Here is a 21,592-nt window from a genome sequence, read left to right on the forward strand (position 1 = left end):
GATAGAAGTCTAGGAAAAAATATACCTCCTATCTACTACCACTCCTATCATCTTGTCACCTTCCCCATCCCCTCTGCTCAGAGCTCTTGGCCTGAGCACTGACCACAGCTACAATCATATACCCAAGAGAGGGCATCAGCATTTTTACCAGTATTTGAAATTGTAAAGTTGGAATGCCAAGAACCATCCTGTCACACAGCAGTTCTCTTTATTCTGTTAGAGGGGCATGGTCCATCACCAGCTTAAATCTTCCACCTAGTTGATAGTGCCTCTAAGCCTTGGGAACCCATTTAATATGCAAGCACTCTTTCTCAACAATTGGGTAGTTTTGTTTGTTTGTTTAGTTTCCTACTCCGATATAACACTGGATGTTCTACTCCTTCAGTGAACTTGGACCAGACTACTACCACTCTAATGCTGGAGGCATCTGCTTGCACTATAAACTTTCTTTTCTGAAATCTGGGGTCATCAACACTGGTTTGGAACACACGGCAAGTTTCAAGGTCTGAAAGGCAGTTTTGGCCTTTCTGGACTACATTTTATGAAACCCGAGTCTTTCGCTTTTGTTAGCTCAGTCAAAGGACCGCTATGTCTGAAAAATTGGGAATAAATGGTCTGTAATAACTGGTTGTTCCCAAGATTGCTGTTACTTGTGTCTTGGACAGCAGGACAGGGCCATTTTTGGATGGCTTGAATTTTCTCATCTTGAGGCTTCACAAGGCCTCTCCCGATGAGATGCCAAAATTATTTGGCCTCCTTCAATCCAATGAGACATTTTTTTGGAATGGCTGTCAGACGGCAGCCCACAAGTCATCAACAACTGCCTGTATGTGAGTTAAGTGTGTCGTCCAGTACAGCTTAAGATGACTATATTGTCCAAATAAGTGGAAGCATAATGTCAGTGGAGTCTCAATATTTCATCTATTAGGCTCTGGAACGTCGCCCAGGCCCCTGGCACATTGTAGATAAACTTTCTTGTTGTCTTAAATTAGCTACTAAAAACCTTCAGGAAAGGAGAAAGCAGAGGCAAACCAAGCAGTTAGTCCAACTTCACTGGCAGATCTTGTACTGAGATGTAGGGCTCCTGCATACGGGCGGATTTGATTTGCAGAATCTGGATCCCACAGCTATGGAGACCTGCTGCTTCCTGCACACGAACAGAAATTTCCGCTCGTTGCAGAAAAATTGTAGCATGCGCTGCACCGATTGTAGTCAATGGAAGCCGTCCATCCCACGCTGCAGAAGGGTCACGGGATCCACGTCATTGCCTAGCGACGGCACGGCTTTATCTGTACTGCGTATGTGCAACGGCCGGCGCTCCCGCAGTACAGAAAAAGAAGAATCCGGACAGGTGAGCGGGGTCACCAATTGAGGAACAGGGATGGATCCTGCTGGCGGAATCACGCATGCAGGTTCCGACCCTGTCATGTGCAGGAGACCTTAGACTGCCGTTTCTATATAAAGTGATAAGTCGAAGCTGCAGAAGACAAATGGTGTCAAATTTTTAAACTATATTGAAAAAAATATAGTAAAATGCATGCACTTAAGAAAATTGCCTCCCAGAAGTGTCCATAGCCTTTAACATCAAGAAATGTTCAAATATTCCTTAGAAACTAATGTAACCTTTTGTCTGTTTTTTTTCTTTAACCAGAATTATGATGCTTTCTGTACTTCGACATACAAATACACCAGTAAAGTTCTGGTTTTTAAAGAACTACCTTTCTCCACGGTTTACAGTAAGTATTTGCATTTATTGGATCTACTATGTTTACCTTCATTATTGCTTTTTTTAGCAATTCATAAAGTTTTTTGGACAGCAAGAGTAACCAATAGGGAAGTCCTGAATCGTATAAAAGACCCGATATATCACTGGAGGGCAAGATGACAAGACTCAGACTAAGGGCTCATGTCCACGGGCAAAATGAGATTTAAAATCCGCAGCGGATCTCCCGCGCGCGGATCCGCACCCCATAGGGATGCATTGACCACCCGCGGGTAGATAAATACCCGCGGATCGTCAATAAAAGCGATTTTAAAAAAAATGGAGCATGAAAAAATCTGGACCATGCTCCATTTTCATGCGGGTCTCCCGCGGGGACGGCTCCCGCGGGCATCTATTGAAGCCTATGGAAGCCGTCCGGATCCGCGGGAGACCTAAAATAGGAATTTCAAGCATTTACTCACCCGCAGCGGGCCGCGAAGCTCTGCTCTTCCTCACGGCCGCATCTCCCTTGCTTCGGCTCGGCGGATGTGCCCGGCGCATGCGCGCGGCACGTCGACGACGTGCCGGCGACGTGCCGCCGGTGTCAGGAATTCATCCGCCGGCCGAAAATGAAGATCCGGCCGTGAGGAAGAGCAGAGCTTCGCCGGCCGCTACGGATAGGTAAATGCTTTTAAATTGCTATTTTCGGCGCTCATGTCCGCGGGGCAGGAGGGACCCGCTGCAGATTCTACATGTAGAATCTGCAGCGGATCTGATTTTCCCCGTGGACATGAGGCCTAAGGGATTTTAGCCATGTAATGCGAACAGAATCGCTAGAAAAATCTATAATGCTTGGACAGATCAGAGGCAAAAGAAGACCTGGCTGCCAAAGGACACAATGGCTGATACTGTCAGAGCTGATACTGGCAAGGATATCACACAACTGAAAGAAGCAGTGCAAAACCAAAAAACATGGAGGGAGCTCGCCTTTAGGGTTGCCAGGGTCGTGAACGACCAAATGGCTAATACAAAGTTTCTATAATTTCATCTCTGGTCCACACTATCTTCTTTGATAATGATGGGGTTACATTCGATTTTTTTATAAAGTGTTATTGATTTAGCTATAATTACGTAAAGTGAAAATTCTACTTCCAGTTGAGTTTTTTTGTCTTACCCTGAGGAGCACAGCAATGACTGAGCTTGCGACTCACCTATTCAGAACTGGTAGCATCTGCAAACCAGATGAACTGTAACCACCCACCTATCTAAAAACTCAACAGAGTTTATGTATCCTTATATTGGACCAATTTAGTAGTACCATAATTTGTTTTAATATGTGTGTCTTATTCATAAACTGTATATTTATGAGCACTTACAGCAGACTGAAGAATCAGCTGATCGGTGGGGATCCCAAGCAGCAGACCCTCCCAATCTCCACTATTGATGGCCTATCCAGAGAATAGTCATCAATATTAAATACCTGGAATAGCTCTTTAAGGCCGGCTTCATGCAGGCGATAAAATCAGACGAGATTTGTGGGTATTTAGATGCACAAATCTCGCACAAATATGAATCTCATTCTTTTGAATGGGTTCATACACATGAGCAATGTTTTCCCACATGGCACCGCGATCTGATGCAGGAAACACATCGCGGCATGTTCTATCTAGCTGTGTAATCTCGCAGCTGCATCGCAGTGCCATTGTTTACAAGGAAAGAAATGGGACAACTCGGATTCTCTGCCGAGGCTGCGTCATCCCCACAGTGATGCGAGGCTCTTTTTACATGAAAACATCTTGCATCCACGGGGCTTTCCCATAGTGCAGAGCGCGATATGGGGCGGGATTCACAGTCCCATATCACACTCGCCCGTGTGACTTTGGCCTAAAAATCGCTTTGTTCTACTGCAAACAATACTGTGGGAAAAGGCTCCTGCTTCAGCCAGTGCTTTTACAGCCAAACACAGGACAATGAAGAAGGAACTGACTTAATTTATAGGACATAGAGAAGATTATATATATGTATATAATTACACTATTAACTATTATATATATAACTATTTCTCCGTTTTGATTGCAATATGATGACAATTGGCATCAAATTAAATTATAGTAATGATGGAAACCAAATATTTTTTTATATTTCTTTTACATTTTCTATGCTCTGTTACTTTAATTTGCAGGATATGAACATCTCATGAAAAGTAATAATTATGCCTGCTATAGGCTGTTTGATATTATAATCTAATGCCTAGTTGTTAAATTAAATATGACATTCTTTATTTAGGAATCAAAATTTAATAAACCACCTCAAATTTTGCAAGTGATGAGAAAAGAGTGCATGGTCTCGAAGGTGACCTGATTTAGGCCAAATTTATTTCTTATGCAGAATAGGAGGAAATGGAGAAAGTTTTGTGTCAGATCTATGCATGCTCATAGAAGAGGAAGATGAGTTAATTCCCTCATGTCTAGACAGTTAGTGTCAAATTAAGAGGTCTACACTTTTTAATAAATTTGCTAAAAATCACTCAGAATATCTCTACTACTTAGGGCCCTTTTACACAAAATGAATATCATTCAAATAATCATTGAATCGTGCAAAAATGGACTGTAATTGTTCAGCGTAAACATGACCAATGATTGAACAATAATTAATTCACTTATTATTCATCGTTTATTTTATGTAGGCATTAAAATTGTTTGTTGTTTGCCAGTCACTTTGTGTAAAAAGTGATCCTTCTGTCATTCGCAGACAATTCCCAAGCATTTCTAGGTTTCCCTGACAGACTGACTATGGTTTGAATGATTATCTACACGTGTTAATGGGTGTTTGTTTGAAAGCATGACTCATTCGCTCTTTCCAATGATTACCTTCTGTTTTAAGTTCCATTTACATGCAACGATTATTGCTCAAAATTCACTCAAACGATGTCTTTTGAGCGATAATCATCGCATGTAAATGCTAACATCGTTTGCTTGTCGTCCGAACGCTGATTTTTAGTGGAGTTTAAAATCCATCCTTCACCCGGAGAGCTGATGACAGGGACCGTACGCTGTGTTTCTCCACAGGAGCACTGATAACATTGTATTCAGCTGCAGTCCCGTGGGAGAACAAATGGGCTGTATCCAGATAACAGACCACCTGCTGTTATCTGCATACAGCTCAGGAGGCTCTTTTACATGCAGATGAAGCTAATAAGCTACTAATGGACAATACTGCCCATTAGCAACTTATGCAAAATGATCGCTCAAACTGTCATTCTCCCTATCTCATGAAAGAATTTTGAGCGATCATCTTTGCGTGTAAATGGGGCTTTAGTAAATGGCCAGTGTGTTGCTCTGGGACTCACACTTTTTACAAGATTTGACCTGACCACCCCCTGACTGTATGCTGTGATCAGAAAATACAGAATCAGCTGAGCACTCTGCACTACGCTGGTTCTGTAACCTTCATAGATGTGTATGGGAGTTATAGAAACCACATGGCAAAGCAAGCTATGCTGTTTCTGCAGCTTCCGATTCATGGAAACAATGTAGCTTACTGTGCTATGCTGTTTCCGTAACTTCCATTCACTTTGATGAGAGTTATGCAAGTAGTATAGCCCAGACGTGCTGTATTTCTGTCCTCCCGACCACCCTGTGGCTAACTGTGTTCCCATTGCAGCCATGTTTGGCCAAAATGGGAGCACCCCTTGAAAAATCTTTAGGCCTAATATCCACAGGCGGGTCAGATTCTGCATACGGGAGCCCGCAGCGGAATCCGATCCTGCCTGCAACCAGCCACCCTGCGTACCTGTCTGGTTCTGTACTGCGGATGTTTGGGGAAGTGCCAGCGCACATGCACAGGCCTTTTTTTTTTTTAAACTCCTGCTTTCCTGCAGAATCCGCAGCCTGTCCGCAGTGTCAATTGCGGATGGGCCCCCGGACCGGACGGCTTCCAATGACTTCAATGGAAGCTGTCCGTGCGGGAACCGCACTGAAATGGAACATGTAGCGATTTGATTTCCGCACCCAAAGATCCGCAAATCAAGTCCACATGTTTTAATTCAGGTGCGGACACCCATGTTTCCCTAAGGGCGGCTTGAACTGTGAATCATCCGTGCAGGTACCCCACAATTGAAATCCACCTATGGACATGAGGCCTTATGCCTTATCCTGGCAGACAGGTCTTTTAGCCACGTTGAGCACAATGGCTAACGTCTGCACTCCCTATATTCTCACCTGTGCTTCCAAGTGGAAATTTTAATTGGCATGCTTAAAACTGAATACTGTCAAATACAGTCAGAAGGATTTAATAACTCTTCACAATGTTGTATATCATTATAGATATATGAATGCTACTTTTGATCTTCTCTGCAGGAAATCATACCACGCATGGCCGAGGAATATGGCTTCCAGTACGAGTTAGTCCAGTATAAGTGGCCTCGATGGCTACACCAGCAGACTGAGAAACAGCGAATTATCTGGGGTTACAAAATCCTCTTCCTCGATGTCCTATTCCCACTTGCTGTAAACAAAATAATCTTTGTTGATGCCGACCAGGTACAGTTCTGTGTGTGAAATTAGGCATGTCCTTCTAACAGAATCATGTGCCAACTCGCAGACTTTGCTTTGCGTGAAAACTGATTTTATTCTTAACCCAAATATCAAGCTTAGTGAGATTGTGAATCCATCTCAGGTAATTATGTGAACATTCTTTTAATCCCAGAGGGATTTTAGAAGCTCATTACCTTCTCTCTCCAGTCTTTGCTGAATATCCTTGCAAAAGGCTTTCGTTGCTGCATTTTCCATTCCTCCTCCTTTGTTCTTATAAGTTCAGGATGTTCAGTGTTTAAATGATCTGTGTCTTGCCTGTAGCTCCCAAGGAAAGGAATCTGAGCTTGCGTTTAATGAGAAAATCGGAAGAACGAATGCTTCACAGATCCTTACAAATCCAAGCTAGGCCCTGGAGTTGAGACATATTTAATTCAGATATTGACAGTTTAAATCCAAGCACATCCTTAAATAGTTTATTTGGAAAATGTTACTTTAACCGTGTTGTGCCTTCCATTTTTCCATCTATGTGGATCAATGATTTTGTAATATTTTTTTGTGATATTTTTTTCTTGTTTACACTCACAATGTTTGCTGTAATAACATCTTCAAGTGCACATAAAGGATATTAAGAGACCTCAGGTAGACATCTCTTGCTCTGTTCCATAAATGTAATGTTCCCAAAAGTAGGCTAAATCTACTGTGAGTTGAGGTGCGCTTAGAAACAAAGATGATCGCTCAAAAGATGGCTTTTGAGCAATCATTTTTCATAATCTGCTAATTGGTACTAATGCCTATTAGTACCAATTAGCAGCCTGTGAGCTGCCAGGAGCTGAATTTCTTTAGAGGACCGCCCGCTGTTCTCTGAATAAATTCTCTTTGTTATGCTGGTGGGGCTGACAGCTGAGATAACGCAATCAGCTGTTATCAGCGGTTCCCGGGCAGAACACAGCCTGCGGTCCTGCTTATCACCTGTTCTGCTGAACAACGGATTTCAAGCTGAACTGAGGTTCGTCGTTCGGCAGAAAACTGAAAGATAGGCACATTTACACACGATGATTATCGCTCAAAAGATGGCTTTTGAGTGAATTTTGAGCGATAATCGTTGTGTCTAAATGGGCCTTTCGACCAGGGGCATGCAGACTGACAATTATCTGGTAGATAAGTGTCTCTTTTACCCTTTATCACTATTTTCCATGACTTGCACCATATTACTGCTATTAGTACTGTGTGTAATAGTACACGCTAGTGTAAAAGTGTGCCGTTGAAATGACAGGACATACATGGCCACAACGTCGACCTTGGGACATTGCATCCCAATTGTTGGCAACATCACCACAGCCTACAGCAATCGGATGCTGTTGCTATATCAGATGATGTATCAGTCACTGGAATTTAGTCATGTGACATGAACACAGAAAATCTACAAGTCAGTTTACCAGTATTTATATTACATTATTAGTTTTTTAATTAATTTTGTGAGTTCATAAGTTTTTTGAAGCCTTTTTTGTAGAAGATAGAGGAGTCCTTGTCACATTTGTGTTTAATTTTTCAAAAATGTGCTTGTACCCAGATTGTAAGGACAGATTTAAAGCAATTACGAGACTTTGACCTTGGAGGCGCACCATATGGTTATACCCCGTTTTGTGACAGTCGCAAAGAGATGGATGGGTATCGCTTCTGGAAGTCTGGGTATTGGGCATCACATCTTGGACACAGGAAATACCATATCAGGTTGGCAAATATGTTTAGTTAATATGCATATTTGAATGTGTCACTTTATACCCACATTTCTCTAGCTGCAATACCCACTGTGTTGTAAAATTGTGATTCTCTTGTTATCCAGTGCTTTATATGTAGTGGACCTTAAGAAATTCAGGAAAATTGCTGCAGGCGACAGGCTTCGTGGACAGTACCAGGCCCTAAGTCAGGATCCAAACAGTTTGTCTAACTTGGATCAGGTGAATACACTTTGTCATTTTATAATTACATAATATTAATTATAATTAATCATTTTATCACTTTATTTTAAAGAATGTTATATTTTGCGTATTTATTTTTTAAACCTGTGCAAGTATCTCATGTTATAAAGTTGTCTATTATGTGTACAAAATGTTTTCCTTCTTACCACTGACTGTCCTGCTACATGAGCTTTAAAGGAGTTTCAGAGGAAACTCGAAGCTATCTTTTCAATAATATGCAGTTTGCTTCCTAAATGCAAAATAAAGCAATTTTCTAAATAGTCTTCATTAAAAGGTTTCTACCATTTTGCCGCTGTAGAGTGGGAGCGACTCCTTTACATACAAGCTGCTGCTTCTGACATAGATCCAACAGCTCGCTGCTGCTGACTGCAGTCAGCAAATCAAGAACTTGCTGGTGACCCCTAAGCAGGTTGTAGTGGTTACTGGAAATGGCATGCTACTTATGGTTCTCAATTGTAATGATGAAACGGGTTGTACCATAAGCAACTTTTATCACCTATCCATTGGGACTCCCACTATTCCTGAGGACAGGGATCCCATGTCTCCCCTTCTCTTCACTGAGGACTCACTGTACCCCCCTCTTTCCTGCACAGTGAGGAGGATGTTGTGTGGATCGGCGGTTGCGCATGCAAGGTGCTGCTCCATTCATTTTCAATGGGACTGCCGGAGATAGCTGAGTGCTTCTGCTCGGCTATTTCCGTTAGCCCCCTGAAATGAATGGAGTGGCCATTCCATTACATCTTCTCCTTACTGTGGGAGGTGCAGCGAGCCCATGGTGATGAGAAAAGGGAGACCTTGGACCCCCACCAATCAGACTTATCACCTATCCATCATTGTGAATATGCGGCAAAATAGAGCCGACAGCGCTCGAAAATCGGGGTGTTTGAGCGTATGTCTGCGAGGCCCTATTGAAATCAGTGGAGCGTTATACTCCGATTACCGCGGGGTTCAAAAACACTGCTGTGAAAAGCGCGTGTGTGAGAGTGGCCTTAGAAGCCTTGAGAGTGGCCTCAAGAAGCTGCATTCTTTGACTAACATTAATTTGTTACATTTTTTTGTTTGTTTTGATCTTTTATTCCTCTAAGTAAACAACTATGCTGTTGTCATAGAAACCAAACGGCAGCGCCACTCTTCACTGAAATTAAAGGGGTTGTCCCGCGATAGCAAGTGGGGTTATGCACTTCTGTATGGCCATATTAATGCACTTTGTAATATACATCGTGCATTAAATATGAGCCATACAGAAGTTATTCACTTACCTTCCCTGCGCTGGCGTCCCCGTCTCCATGGCTCCGTCTAATTTCAGCATCTAATCTCCTGATTAGACGCGCTTGCGCAGAAGGGTCTTCTGCCATCTCCTCGGTCCGGCACGAGTGGCATTCTGGCTCCGCCCCCTTGTAAGCGTCATCGCGTAGCTCCGCCCCCGTCACATGTGCCGAGTCCAGCCTCCTGATTGGCTGGAATCGGCACATGTGACGGGGCGGAGCTACGCGATGATGCTTACAAGGGGGTGGAGCCAGAATGCCGCTCGTGCCGGACCGAGGAGATGGCAGAAGACCCTTCTGCGCAAGCGCGTCTAATCAGGAGATTAGACGCTGAAATTAGACGGAGCCATGGAGACGGGGACGCCAGCGCAGGGAAGGTAAGTGAATAACTTCTGTATGGCTCATATTTAATGCACGATGTATATTACAAAGTGCATTAATATGGCCATACAGAAGTGCATAACCCCACTTGCTATCGCGGGACAACCCCTTTAAGTACCAGGAAGTCTAAAAATCTGCTATCAAGAACCTGCAGAGAACTTGATAATATCACAGAGGGCATGCCCGAATCCTCATTTATATCTATTTATTAGCTTTATAGGCACAAAGTTCTCTACATGTCTGCTAATGCATAGATAAAAAGTAACAATTACATCAGAGCTGCACATTAATCCAGTCTCAAGGCTTATTCACAGAGCCATGCTATCTGGCCGTGTGCTGTTCGTATATTTCACGGACAATACGCCGCCCCATTATATTTATCAAGCTATGCGCATGAGCGATTTTTTTTTCACGGATGGATGGACGACTATTCGCGGATTGTGCACGCAGATCAGCTCCTTGTGCTGTCCGACTTGAGTTCTACCCAAGATTCTCAGGTGCAAATCACAATAGAGCTATGTAAATCCAGCCATATATCCAAAAACCTATTATCCCAGAAAAGGATTACTAAGGGATAGTCAGGAGTAAGAATCTCACAAACCAGTGCCGCCCATCCAGTAATATACTCACAATGTCCCTAATTGACCAAGTCAAGCAAATGCAGTACATATTGCCTATTAATGTGCTTAAAGGGGTAGTACCAAAACTAACTTTTATTACCTATCCTGTGGATAGGTGATAAGTCTGATTGGTGAGAGTCCCATCTCGCCCTTTTCTCATCCCTATGGGCTCGCCGCACCCTTCACAGTGAGGACAAGATTTAATGGAATAGCTGCTCCATTGATTTCAGGGGGCTCGCGGATATAGCCAAACACAAGCACTCAGCTATCTCCGGCAGTCCCATTGAAAATGAATGGAGCAGCACCTTGCATGCGCAACCGCCGCTCCACTCAATATCCTCCTTACTGTGCAGGAGGGGGGGGGGGGAGTGCAGTGAGTCTTAAGTGAAGAGAAGGGGAGACATGGGATCCCTGTCCTCAGGAATAGTGGGAGTCTTAACAGATGGATGGTAAACGTTGCTTATGGTACAACCCCTTTCATCATTAAAGTTGAGAACCATATGCTAGCATGCCATTTCCAGTAACCACTGCAACCTGCTTAGGGGTCACCAGCAAGAGATTCAAGTGCTAGTTAAAGCCAGTGGAACCCTCCAAGGTGTATCTGCAGCAGTTTGCTGAATACGTTCTGTAGTTAAACCACTGCTATCGTCTGTTAGTTCTCTTTTATTGCATTTAATTCAGTATTTTCTTAATTAGAATTTTCATTAATTTATTTAGGAAATAAGCTACGGCTGCCTGCAGTATGTATTCCTTAAAAAACAAATAGTGTCTATTGCAGGTGAAGGGAGAAGAACTTTACAATAAAGCCAGCAGTCTGTGGATTTGTGCAAGCAGAATATTAAATAGATGAAACCGTACATTAACTTTGTATGACTGAAGCTAAATTCTAACTAATGACTAGGTGGCTATGCAAGGATTTCGATAACTCTAATAAGATGGATGGAGCCTAGTTGACAGCACTTACTGAGAACGTATCCTGGATACCATGAGATATGCACTAACAGTTATAATGAACAGTAAGCTACAAAAGATGTTCCCTGTAATATCCCTGATTTCATTAAATTGGTTTATGCAGGACCTGCCCAACAACATGATTCACCAGGTGACAATAAAATCTTTACCTCAGGAGTGGCTCTGGTGCGAGACCTGGTGTGATGACAAGTCCAAAGAGAAAGCCAAAACTATAGATCTGGTGAGTAGCTGTAAACTAGCCACTGCATTATAGAATGGCTATTATGTAATTCCCTAATATCTTGTTTAATATAGTTCCACACAGAAATGAACATTTATTACAGCAGTACTATGAAAACTAGTTATTATTCTGTATGGTAAGTAGAATGGGATTGAGACCTGGAATGTCAAAGAATGCACCGAAAACATGGTTTACAAAACACATTAAAAGTATCCGCTGAAGTTTTGCTGTATCATTACAGTTTCTTTTTTTTTTGACATCCCTAGAAAATAATCTCAGTATTGGGGCGAAGGAACTCGATTATCAGCAAAGAAACTCTTCAATTCAAGTGGTGAAGTCTAATAGTGCATTAGTTGCAAAGGCAAGAAATAGGATAGGTCATCAATAGCAGTTGGACACCCGCTCCCCACCACCACCAACGATCAGTTGCTTCCCTGGGATGATGCGTTTTATGCAGAGCTGCTTTACTGCAGGAGGCAGACCGCTCTGTACAATGTGCAGTAGCCCAGGTTGGTATTGCAGAGTGAGTCCTGTTAAATTGAATGAGACTTAGCCTGCAATACCAACCTGGGCCACTGCGCAATGTATGGAGCTGCCTGCTTCCTGTAGCAAAATAGCTCTGTACACAGAGACAATATCTCAGGGAACTACTGATCTCTGGAGAATTTAGGGCTGTTGACTCACGCCTGTCTGCTATTGATCTATCTTGATGATAGCTCATCAATAAGTATAAGTGGGACAACCTCTTTAAGAAAGATTGGTTAGTTTGAACCATGACTTGAGGCAAACCAGATTAAGACCTTAGAAGATGTGTTATAGACATATATGATGCTGGAAAAAGCTTTTAAAGCCTTGCTAAACACCTGGGTGTAAATGCATTCACAGATAAATTATGTATAAGTGGAGCAAATTCAGAACTGTTGCTACTCACCCTGCTAAGAACAGTTCAAAAGCGCAACAGGCAATCCTGAAAGAATGGAGGAACAACCTGGGGATAGCCGGTAAAAATGTCTAACAGAAGACTCTGCATACTGCAGAAACCTGTGTTCATGTGTGCACTATTAGTAAAAGCTAGAAGAAGAGTGGTGGGTGTTCAGGGAAGGATACCAGGAAGGAACCCACTGATTTCCAGAAAAGAAAAAACAAGTTCAAACCACCTTGACATTCCACTGTGCTTCTAGGAAAATGTTAAATGGACAGATGAAACAGAAGTAGAACTTTTTAGCAAAAATGCACCATGTTTTGTGTGGAGGAAAAAGAGCACCAAGATCAAAACCTCATCCCAAGTGTGCAGTATGGTGGAGGGAATGTCATGTTTTGGGGGTGCTATAATGGCCTCGGGCCTGGATATCTTATGCTCATTGAGGGAACAATGTATTCTAAGGTTTATCAAAACATTTTAGAGGAGAATGTAAGGGCAGCAGTCCATAAACTCAAGCTAAACAGGCGTTGGGTGATGCTACAAGACAATGATCCAAAGCACACAAGTTTGTAATTTAAAGAATATTTCTGGCCATTAAAGTTGATTTGTGTTTTGGAATGGCCAAATTAGAGTTTGGACCATCAGGGCATGTTCACACGGTGGAATCGCCATGTCATTTTCTGTGGCAAATTCAACCTTTTAACCCTTTCCAGTCCAATTTGTATTCTGGTTTTCCTAGGGGGCTTACTCTTTTTCTGCCGTAATACAACGGCGCTATATGCTGGCTAAAGCCAGTACTGCATGAGGTGACACATTGGATAGGTTCTGACAGCAGAGAGGCTGGCAATATACAGTAAAAGAACCCCGACGGACGTCTTCCAACATCGGAGCTGTACAGCCTTAAATCATAATGTCTTCAGACGTCAGACAGTGGATTGGAAAGGGTTAAAAACCACATCAAAATCTGTGGCTTACTGCTGTGGTTTTTGGCACAGATCTGCACTTGGATTTTGCCCTGTCAATTCGACAAAGTCTGCATGCAGAATTTTGGTGCGAAAACTAGCATTTCCACGTCAAGAAGTGACATTATTTGTCCCCCGTACTCTTCATCATTGTCCGCATCACATCCCTGATTACACAGGGAGACTGATTGTGGACAATGATAATATTTTTCAGCAGCACAGAAGATCCAATCAGCTGAGCAATGAACGTTTGCTTGTAGGTCAACTGCTGTCATGTTTACACTGGGCAATGATCAGACAAATGAACATTCGTAGAAACTTAATTTATGACCATAGGCCTGTGGAAAAGAGGCTTAACCTTATTGAAATACCGTGGTATTAGCTGAAGAGGGCTGTGCGCACAAGGCATTCCAGAAATATTAAGCTGAAACACATTTGCTGGAAGGAATGGTCCAAAATTCCTCCTCAACATCATAGAAATCTTATTTGTAGCTACTGGAAACGTTTGGTGGAGGTGATCGCTGCTAATGGGGATCTTCAGGTTATTTAAAAGTTCACTTAATTTTTCTCCCTGCACTGTGGATGTTTAATCACTGTGCTCAATGATGGACATGACCGGCACACGTGTTTGCGTGTTATTAGACTGCGTTTGTCTAGAATTGTGACTTGGCTAACAGAACACATTTTATTCGCAATCGTTGCAGAAATCCAGCTAATTCCAAAGACTTGGTTTTCCTTGCAACTGTATGTCTTAGAGAGCTTTGCGCATTGTCTCGCAATCCTAGTTTCCAACATTAGTCCCACGTAAAAGATTAGCATCTCCGGATCTGCCCCGTCATGTATTGGGTCAGTAATTTTGGATTTTTGACATCCCTGTTTGCAGCTGTCTAGGGACCCTTAATCTATTGGATTTTCTGTTATATTACTGATCCCTCATGGTTCGGTGGAGTTTCTTGATATTTCTGTTCTGTACAGTAAGCTACGTGCTCCAATTCTTGAATATATCCCAGATCCTGTATATCTTTCTGACATTTTGTTTTCTTTACAGTGTTAGAAAATTGGTTCCTCTTTGTTTTCTATTCTTAATCGAATGCGGCAGCCTTTTGTTCCTCCTGTGCCTACAGGGATCAAGTCTAATAAGCCATGGGAAAGATCTTATCCGTAGGCTCGGAATTTTCATTCTATAGCAAATGTGTCGAGGAAAAAAAAAAACGGAGAAAAAATGTACAGCACACCGCCTGGGAGCATGTCTTATTCTGTAAATGCTCAATTTGGGGAAGTCAATAAACTATTCTGTAATCTGTCAAGGGCTAGAAAGTAGAATTGCATTATTGCCTGGGGTGGTCAGACCCGAAAAAAAGTGACAGCTATTTAAACAGCACCTCAAAGATCCTGACAGCCCGTGGCGTAATATATTGATTTAAAGAGATATCTGCAATAATGTGAGTGTTGAAGATACATTTTCAGTTATTGCATTGCTTTGAAGATAAAAATAATTTCAAAGTAGAATTTGATAGCTGGTGCCGTTTACATCATCTTCTGTAAGATTTTGTTGTTTTTATTGGTTCTCTGGTCAAGTTTTCCTTAATATTCGGACACATCAATTTTATTACCTCAGGAAATCTAGAGTATGATTTAAACAAAAAGAGAAAGTAATACACCGGCGGTATGTGTTTAGCGGTGTGTTAGATCATAGCGCTGGGTCTGTGGTCTACTTGTCGCACCTACATCTCGCCACCCTATTCAAATCTAGTATGCATGCACTCCAAGAGAAAGACAGGTACGCGCCAATGCCAGTGCTGCTAGAACTGGATTCTTCTGGCGGGATCCCGCATGCGGAATCCAGCTCTGTCGTGTACAGGTGGTCTTGAGGGGATGCTCCACTGTAATTCATTCAGGAATCCTGACTCCTTAATGAGTAATTATTTGGCTGTCCTATTTGCTCAAAAATGTTGGCGCCATTAAATAGCAACCCAAATCATGACCTGACTTTAGTAGGAAGTCTGAACCACATCTGGGCATTAAGTGAAGAGTGTCTGAACGCTAACCACCTATCCCCTCAGCCAATAAACTGGGAAGGGTGCTCTGATAAGGGTACAGGAGCTCCTGTGTTTAAGTGGCCTTGTTTTGATCAGCACCCAGGTATTATTTAATTAGTGCGTCTAATAGACAAGTCTTCTCTAATTGTTGATTTGGCTGTAAATTGCATACTTGAACCATTTCTCACTAGCAATCTTGGGATTACATATTGTTTTATGTTTAACCACAGTGCAACAACCCCAGAACTAAGGAACCTAAATTGAAAGCTGCAGCACGAATTGTTCCTGAATGGACCGACTATGACAATGAGATCCGTCAGTTTTTGAAGAGGTTAGAGGAGCAGAAAAGGAATGGAACACAAGCACCACCTAAAGGTAAGAAAATGTGCAGGACAGACAGTGGAGATGGTGTGTGCATCAAAATGCTTAAAGAGACACTTGAATCAAGTTTGGATCATGAACAAAACAGTCAAGTTGACATTTTTTACTAACACTAACCTAAATTGTGTGATTTGTTGAGAACTAAATGACGTTTAAATGGTCAAAGGAAGCCTTCATTTTTTTGTGCAAAATTTAATACCTGTTTTCCCGAAAATAACCCCGCATCGGGGTTCTGGAGAGCAGCAGGAAGGAGCTGGACTGAGTCTTCTGGATATGACTCATATTTCAAGCCTCCCCGAAAATCCTGAAAAATCGTGCTAGGGCTTATTTTCGGGGTAGGTCTTATTTAGCGGAAACTAGGGTATATATAATGTTTGTGAGTGTGTTCTTTTTATGTATATAATATGTATGTATGTGACGGGCACAGGAGCTGCAGTGCTGGACAGGGAGCAGCTGGGATAGATGAGTATTCAATTTTAGATAATTTTAAGCCCTTTTAACTTTTTAAGCTCTTTTTTTCTTTTATGTGTCAGAAAACTCCTTTACCTTGAGACTTAAAATTAAAAGGCCACTCCAGTGAAAACCCATTTTTCCATGCCTGCCCCCTCACGTGATTGACTGTCGTACACTGAAGTTCTCTCTGTATTTTAGCCACTTTCATGCTGCACAGCCCGTCTAATGCCAATTAGTCACCATCTTGAGGTTTAGATTTTTTTTGCTTTAAGTTTCACATCAATCCCATGATGCAATGATGCATTGACACAGCATTACCTGGGGCTATACCATTTTGCCTGCTGGGGGGAGAGTTTAATTATCATCACTTGCTATATTCACCTTAATACAGACCATAAGTATAATGTCAAGAGGATGAGCTGCCAACCCCTCTATTATAGCTGTGTGACAGGAGCTGTGTGACCATCATCAGTAATTGTGATAGCAATACCTGAATCCCCCCTCTAAGCTGTTTCTGTGTTTGATCCATGTAATGGCAACACACAGGCTGAGAATCTGACTAAAAAATTAATACATAACCCAAAGTAGATCTGAGCTGGTCAGAATTGAGATCACATGACCATCTAAGGATTCATGCAAAAACAACGAACTAGGGTAACACTAACTCACACACACACAAACATATATATATATATAGTGTATGTGCATGTGTATGTATGTGTGTGTATATATATATATATATATATATATATATATATATACACACACATACACTAGGGGGTAATAACTGCACAGTGAATGAATAAAAAAATGCAACTTGGTAGCCCTTTAACCCCTTAAGGACATGGCCCTTTTTTTCCATTTACTTTTTCTTCCCCCCTTTTAAAAAATCATAACTCCTTTATTTATCCATCGACGTCGCTGTATGCTGTATAAGGGCTTGTTTTTTTGCGGTACGAGTTGTATTTTTCAGTGGTGCTATTTAATGTACCATATAATGTACTGAAAACTTTTCAAAAATTCTAAGTGGAGTTAAAAAAAACAACACATCTTTCGTTGCGTCTTGTTTCTAAGGCGCACAAACTGCTACAAAAATGACATGATAACTTTATTCTATGGGTCAGTACGATTACTACGATACCAAACTTGTATAGTTGTTTTTTTTCGCTGTACTACTTTTATTTTTTTCATGTTTAATTTTTTTTAAGTATTTTCTGTCGCCATCTTCTGCGTGCAACAACTTTTTTATTCTTCCATCAATGTAGTTGTGTGTGGGCTCATTTTTTGCAAGACATCCTGTAGTTTACAATGGTACCATTTTGGAATGCGTACGACTTTTTGATCGCTTTTTAATTCATTTTTTCTGGAAGACAGGTTGACCGAAAAAGTGCATTTCTGGTGTTCTTTTTTTTTTTTTTTTTGAACGACATTTACCGTGCAGAGTAAATAATGCCCTACTTTGATAGAACAGACTTTTATGGACACGGCAATACCAAATATGTATTATTCTTTTATGATTTAGATTTTTTTATTATAGGTATGGCAAAAGGGGGGTGATTTAAACTTCTAATACTCTTTTTTTTAACAATTAGTAAAACATTAATGATCTTATTTTGACCTTTTTTTTAGCCCCCCTAGGGGACCACAACATGCGATGCTTTGATCACTCCTGCAGTATGACGTAATGCTATAGCATTACAGCATACTGCAATTTGACAGGCAGCCTATCAAGCCACCCCATGGGGATGGCTTGATAGGCAGTCTGCTAAGGCAGCCCTGGGACCTTTCAGAAGGCCCCCGGCTACCATGACACCTGCATGCCTCCCTGCGATCTCATTGTGGGGTGGCGTTCGGGACCCCAGAACATCATTCAGAGGATTTAAATGCCACTGTCAGAATTAACCCTTTCCAATCTACTGTCTAACGTCTAAAGACATTCCGATTGAAGGCTGTACAGCTCCGATGTCAGAAGACGTCTGGGGGAGTATGCTTACTGTAGATTACTGGCCGGTGTGTTGTCGGGGGCCTCTCCAGCATGTCACATACCGCAGTACTGGCTCTAGCCAGCAGATGACACCATTGTATAATGGCAGAAAGAGAAAGCCCCCTAGGGAACCCTGAATCCAAAAATTGGATTGCAAAGGGTTAACACCAGCATTTAAAGGGTTAATAGCGCTGATCAGACGCGCGGCTGATTGCACCTATTGCCTGTGGGTGTCAGCTGTAATAAACAACTGCCGCCCACACTGTATGAAGAGAGGTGGCCCTGCAATCTCTCTTCATAGAAAGACCGCCGATACAGGCCGTCAAAAGGCGTATCGGCGGTCCTTAAAGGGTAAAAGCATTAGGTAACTTTCTACACCACAGTTTATTTGCTATTCCAATAATAATAAGCAGCCACTCCCCCATTACATGGTAGGTGTGGGGGTGATTGTTCATCAGTATTTTGCACCTGTGCAGTGCTCCTCCATATAGTTGTCTGCATATTGAGGGATGAGGTGCTTATACTTACTCTTGTATTTTGTATCAGTATATCAGTAAGTAGGGCATTTTGTACAATAAACAACATGATCCAAATGGTTGAAGATGTCCCAGTTTCTATACATACTTCTGCCAGACGGGGTGTAACTAGATTCAGCAAACACTAAGGTAACCATTTCACCGGGAAGAGTGGTTGATACTGCTAACTTAAAAGGAACCTCTCAGGCCCCTAATGGTTCTGGCTGTAGGCGGCACAACATAGTGGCGGACACACTGGTTTCAGTAGGCTGTTACGTATGCCGATCAGTGCCAGTTGATAGGTATCTCTGTGTTACTGTGCATACAGAGATCTGCCAATCAGTGGCAGGTGGTGGGAGTAGCCCTGAAAATATAAATATTAATGTTTCACATTGGACTCCTCTCTGTTGGGTGCAGCAAACATATAAATAAAGGAATTCTAGAATTCTAATCAGTGATCGACCACGGAAATCAGCTTATCTGTCAGTATACTGTTCTGCTTGCAGCCAGGGCTTTGAAGGGAGTATATTGAGTTGCAAATGCTTACCCCCTCCAAGTGTGCCCTTTAAGGGCAGTATACTCTATGGCATATGCTTACCTTCCCCATCCCTATTTTAACTCCACCCCCAAATAATTGACACCATCATAGGTATGGATGGCATATATCTAGATAGAAATAATACCACTGTAACATGACTAATTACACAAGGCAGGACGTTCTACAGGATTATCAGCTAGATATGTGTTGGAGAAGTATGACCGCTGATGGTTGTCACTGGTGGTCTCATGGGTGACATTTTCCTCATATAGTGAAAGTATACAGTAAAGACTCACAAACCACCAGATCTTGTAAATGTTTAATGGTGTCATCTTCTCTTGTTTTTCTGCAGACATGAATCATGATGAACTTTAGCATATTTCAATTCCACATGGAAAGTAAAGCCCCGCAACTGACTCTTCATTCTGCAATGGAGATTAAAGGAAATTTTTGAAATAGTAGCGACTTTATTTGCTGGATACTGTGATGCAAATGGACCTTTTTTTTTTCGTTGAGGAATGTGTTTCTTAGGAGTTTTTTTAAAGAATTAATTATGTATAAGTTTTTGTTATTTTGTTATGTCTAGTAATATAATGATGGTAAGAAGCATTGAAGTCCTGTCTACACTCAGTCTGATCCTCCGGGTTATAATGTTTGGTCATATCTTCCATGTAGTTTGCAATGGGGAACAGGTTTTCTAGTAAGTGACAGGGTAGGCTACAGACACCATGGAGCAGATTTAACAGCATTGTCGCTGGGATTGGTTTTGGCACAGTGTAATTGCTATCATAAACATAGCTATTGCCCTGGTCTTTAAATGTTGCAAAGATAATGGTAAATCTCTTTACTGCTACAGACTGTTATATAGCAGATAGCAGCTCTGCTATCTGTCCTTGTCACACCTTTTATTGAAATTGTCTTAGATGTCAGGAAAAAAAGCAAAAATGTTGCAGCTGCTTGCTACATATGGCCACTTTTACAATTGTCACACTGATAAACTTGACTATATGTTCCTATAAAATGCTGACACCAAACTATATCACATGAATGTGTCTCTTTTTCTGATGTAAATTTAGTTTTGTACATATCGTATAAGTACAAGCATCATTGTTATAAATGACAAATCACATTGACTTTTATATATTGGATTTGGGTCTTAAATTCTCTTTGATGGGGTCAGGCAGAGGCACCTACTCCCTCCATCATTCTCCAGAAGGGCCATCTATGCAAGAAGCTCTATGGAAAGCAAAAGGTATGTGTGAAATAGACTGTGACAACTGTGCTCGCTTCATGCTGTGCATTAGGATTGCAGTAGTACCGCTCCTTAAAGTGGTTGTCACATGAAAAAGAAGTTATCTAATTGGTGGGAGTCTGACCAATCCTGGTTTTGGCATTAAACACACAGCTCTTGTTGTGAAAATGTATTATGGCCATCCAGTGCAGCGGTATTCTGGTTTCACATTCTAGTAGTAACCTTATCTTGCTTATATTTACCTTAAAGGAACATAGTGTATTTAGGGAAGAAAGATTGGGCCTCATGCCCATGGCCGGGTCGGATTCCAACTGTGAAATATATTGCGCCGGCAGTGACTCGATTTCCCACGATACTTCTAATATGCTCACAGCAGAAGTATAGCAGGGTAGACTGCTTCCATTGACTGCAAAGGAAGCCATCCCTGCGATTTTCCACACAAGATAGAACATGCTGCAATTCTCCCCCGCAAGTGGAAAATCGCAGTTGATTTCCGCTCGTGAGCAGGGGAAAATGAATTACCACAGCATGTCCATGGACGGTTATTGCTGCGGAATTCGCGGCAGGCGTCTGGCCGTGAATTCCGCAGCAATCATCCGTCCGTGGGCATGGCAAAGGATCCAAAACTGAAGTTTATTAGTTCCCTCCGCAAAGGAGAAAATTGCATCTAATATGTGGCTTTAGCTTGTCTTTATCTGCTTTGTCTCTGTGCAGAAAAAATGATTTTGATTTCTTTGTGCCAGGTATTTTTTGGCCACTTTTTTAGTTTAATGCTTGCTTAATTTCAGGTTTGACCTTCACACATTTCAGGTTTGACTTTTTGATAAGAAAATAACCTTAATAGACTATTATAGTCTATATGCACATTTGAC

At 41.8% G+C, this 21,592-nt stretch overlaps 1 protein-coding gene across 2 annotated transcripts in view; it reads left to right on the top strand.

Annotated features, from left to right (window-relative positions):
• UGGT2 (UDP-glucose glycoprotein glucosyltransferase 2) overlaps positions 1-20,505 on the top strand; it is a 268,510-nt gene extending 248,005 nt beyond the window's left edge. For both annotated transcript variants that reach the window (XM_066580528.1, XM_066580538.1), the window contains exons 33-39: positions 1,652-1,736; positions 6,061-6,243; positions 7,808-7,968; positions 8,081-8,195; positions 11,558-11,674; positions 15,828-15,972; positions 19,821-20,505. In XM_066580528.1, coding sequence (XP_066436625.1) covers positions 1,652-1,736; positions 6,061-6,243; positions 7,808-7,968; positions 8,081-8,195; positions 11,558-11,674; positions 15,828-15,972; positions 19,821-19,843 — 829 coding nt within the window. In that variant the 3' untranslated portion in view covers positions 19,844-20,505. The remainder of the gene's footprint in view (positions 1-1,651; positions 1,737-6,060; positions 6,244-7,807; positions 7,969-8,080; positions 8,196-11,557; positions 11,675-15,827; positions 15,973-19,820) is intronic.
• Positions 20,506-21,592: the final 1,087 nt, after the last annotated feature.

This window comes from Eleutherodactylus coqui, chromosome 1 (assembly GCF_035609145.1).
Source record: "Eleutherodactylus coqui strain aEleCoq1 chromosome 1, aEleCoq1.hap1, whole genome shotgun sequence".
In the NCBI taxonomy this organism is placed as follows: domain Eukaryota; kingdom Metazoa; phylum Chordata; class Amphibia; order Anura; family Eleutherodactylidae; genus Eleutherodactylus; species Eleutherodactylus coqui.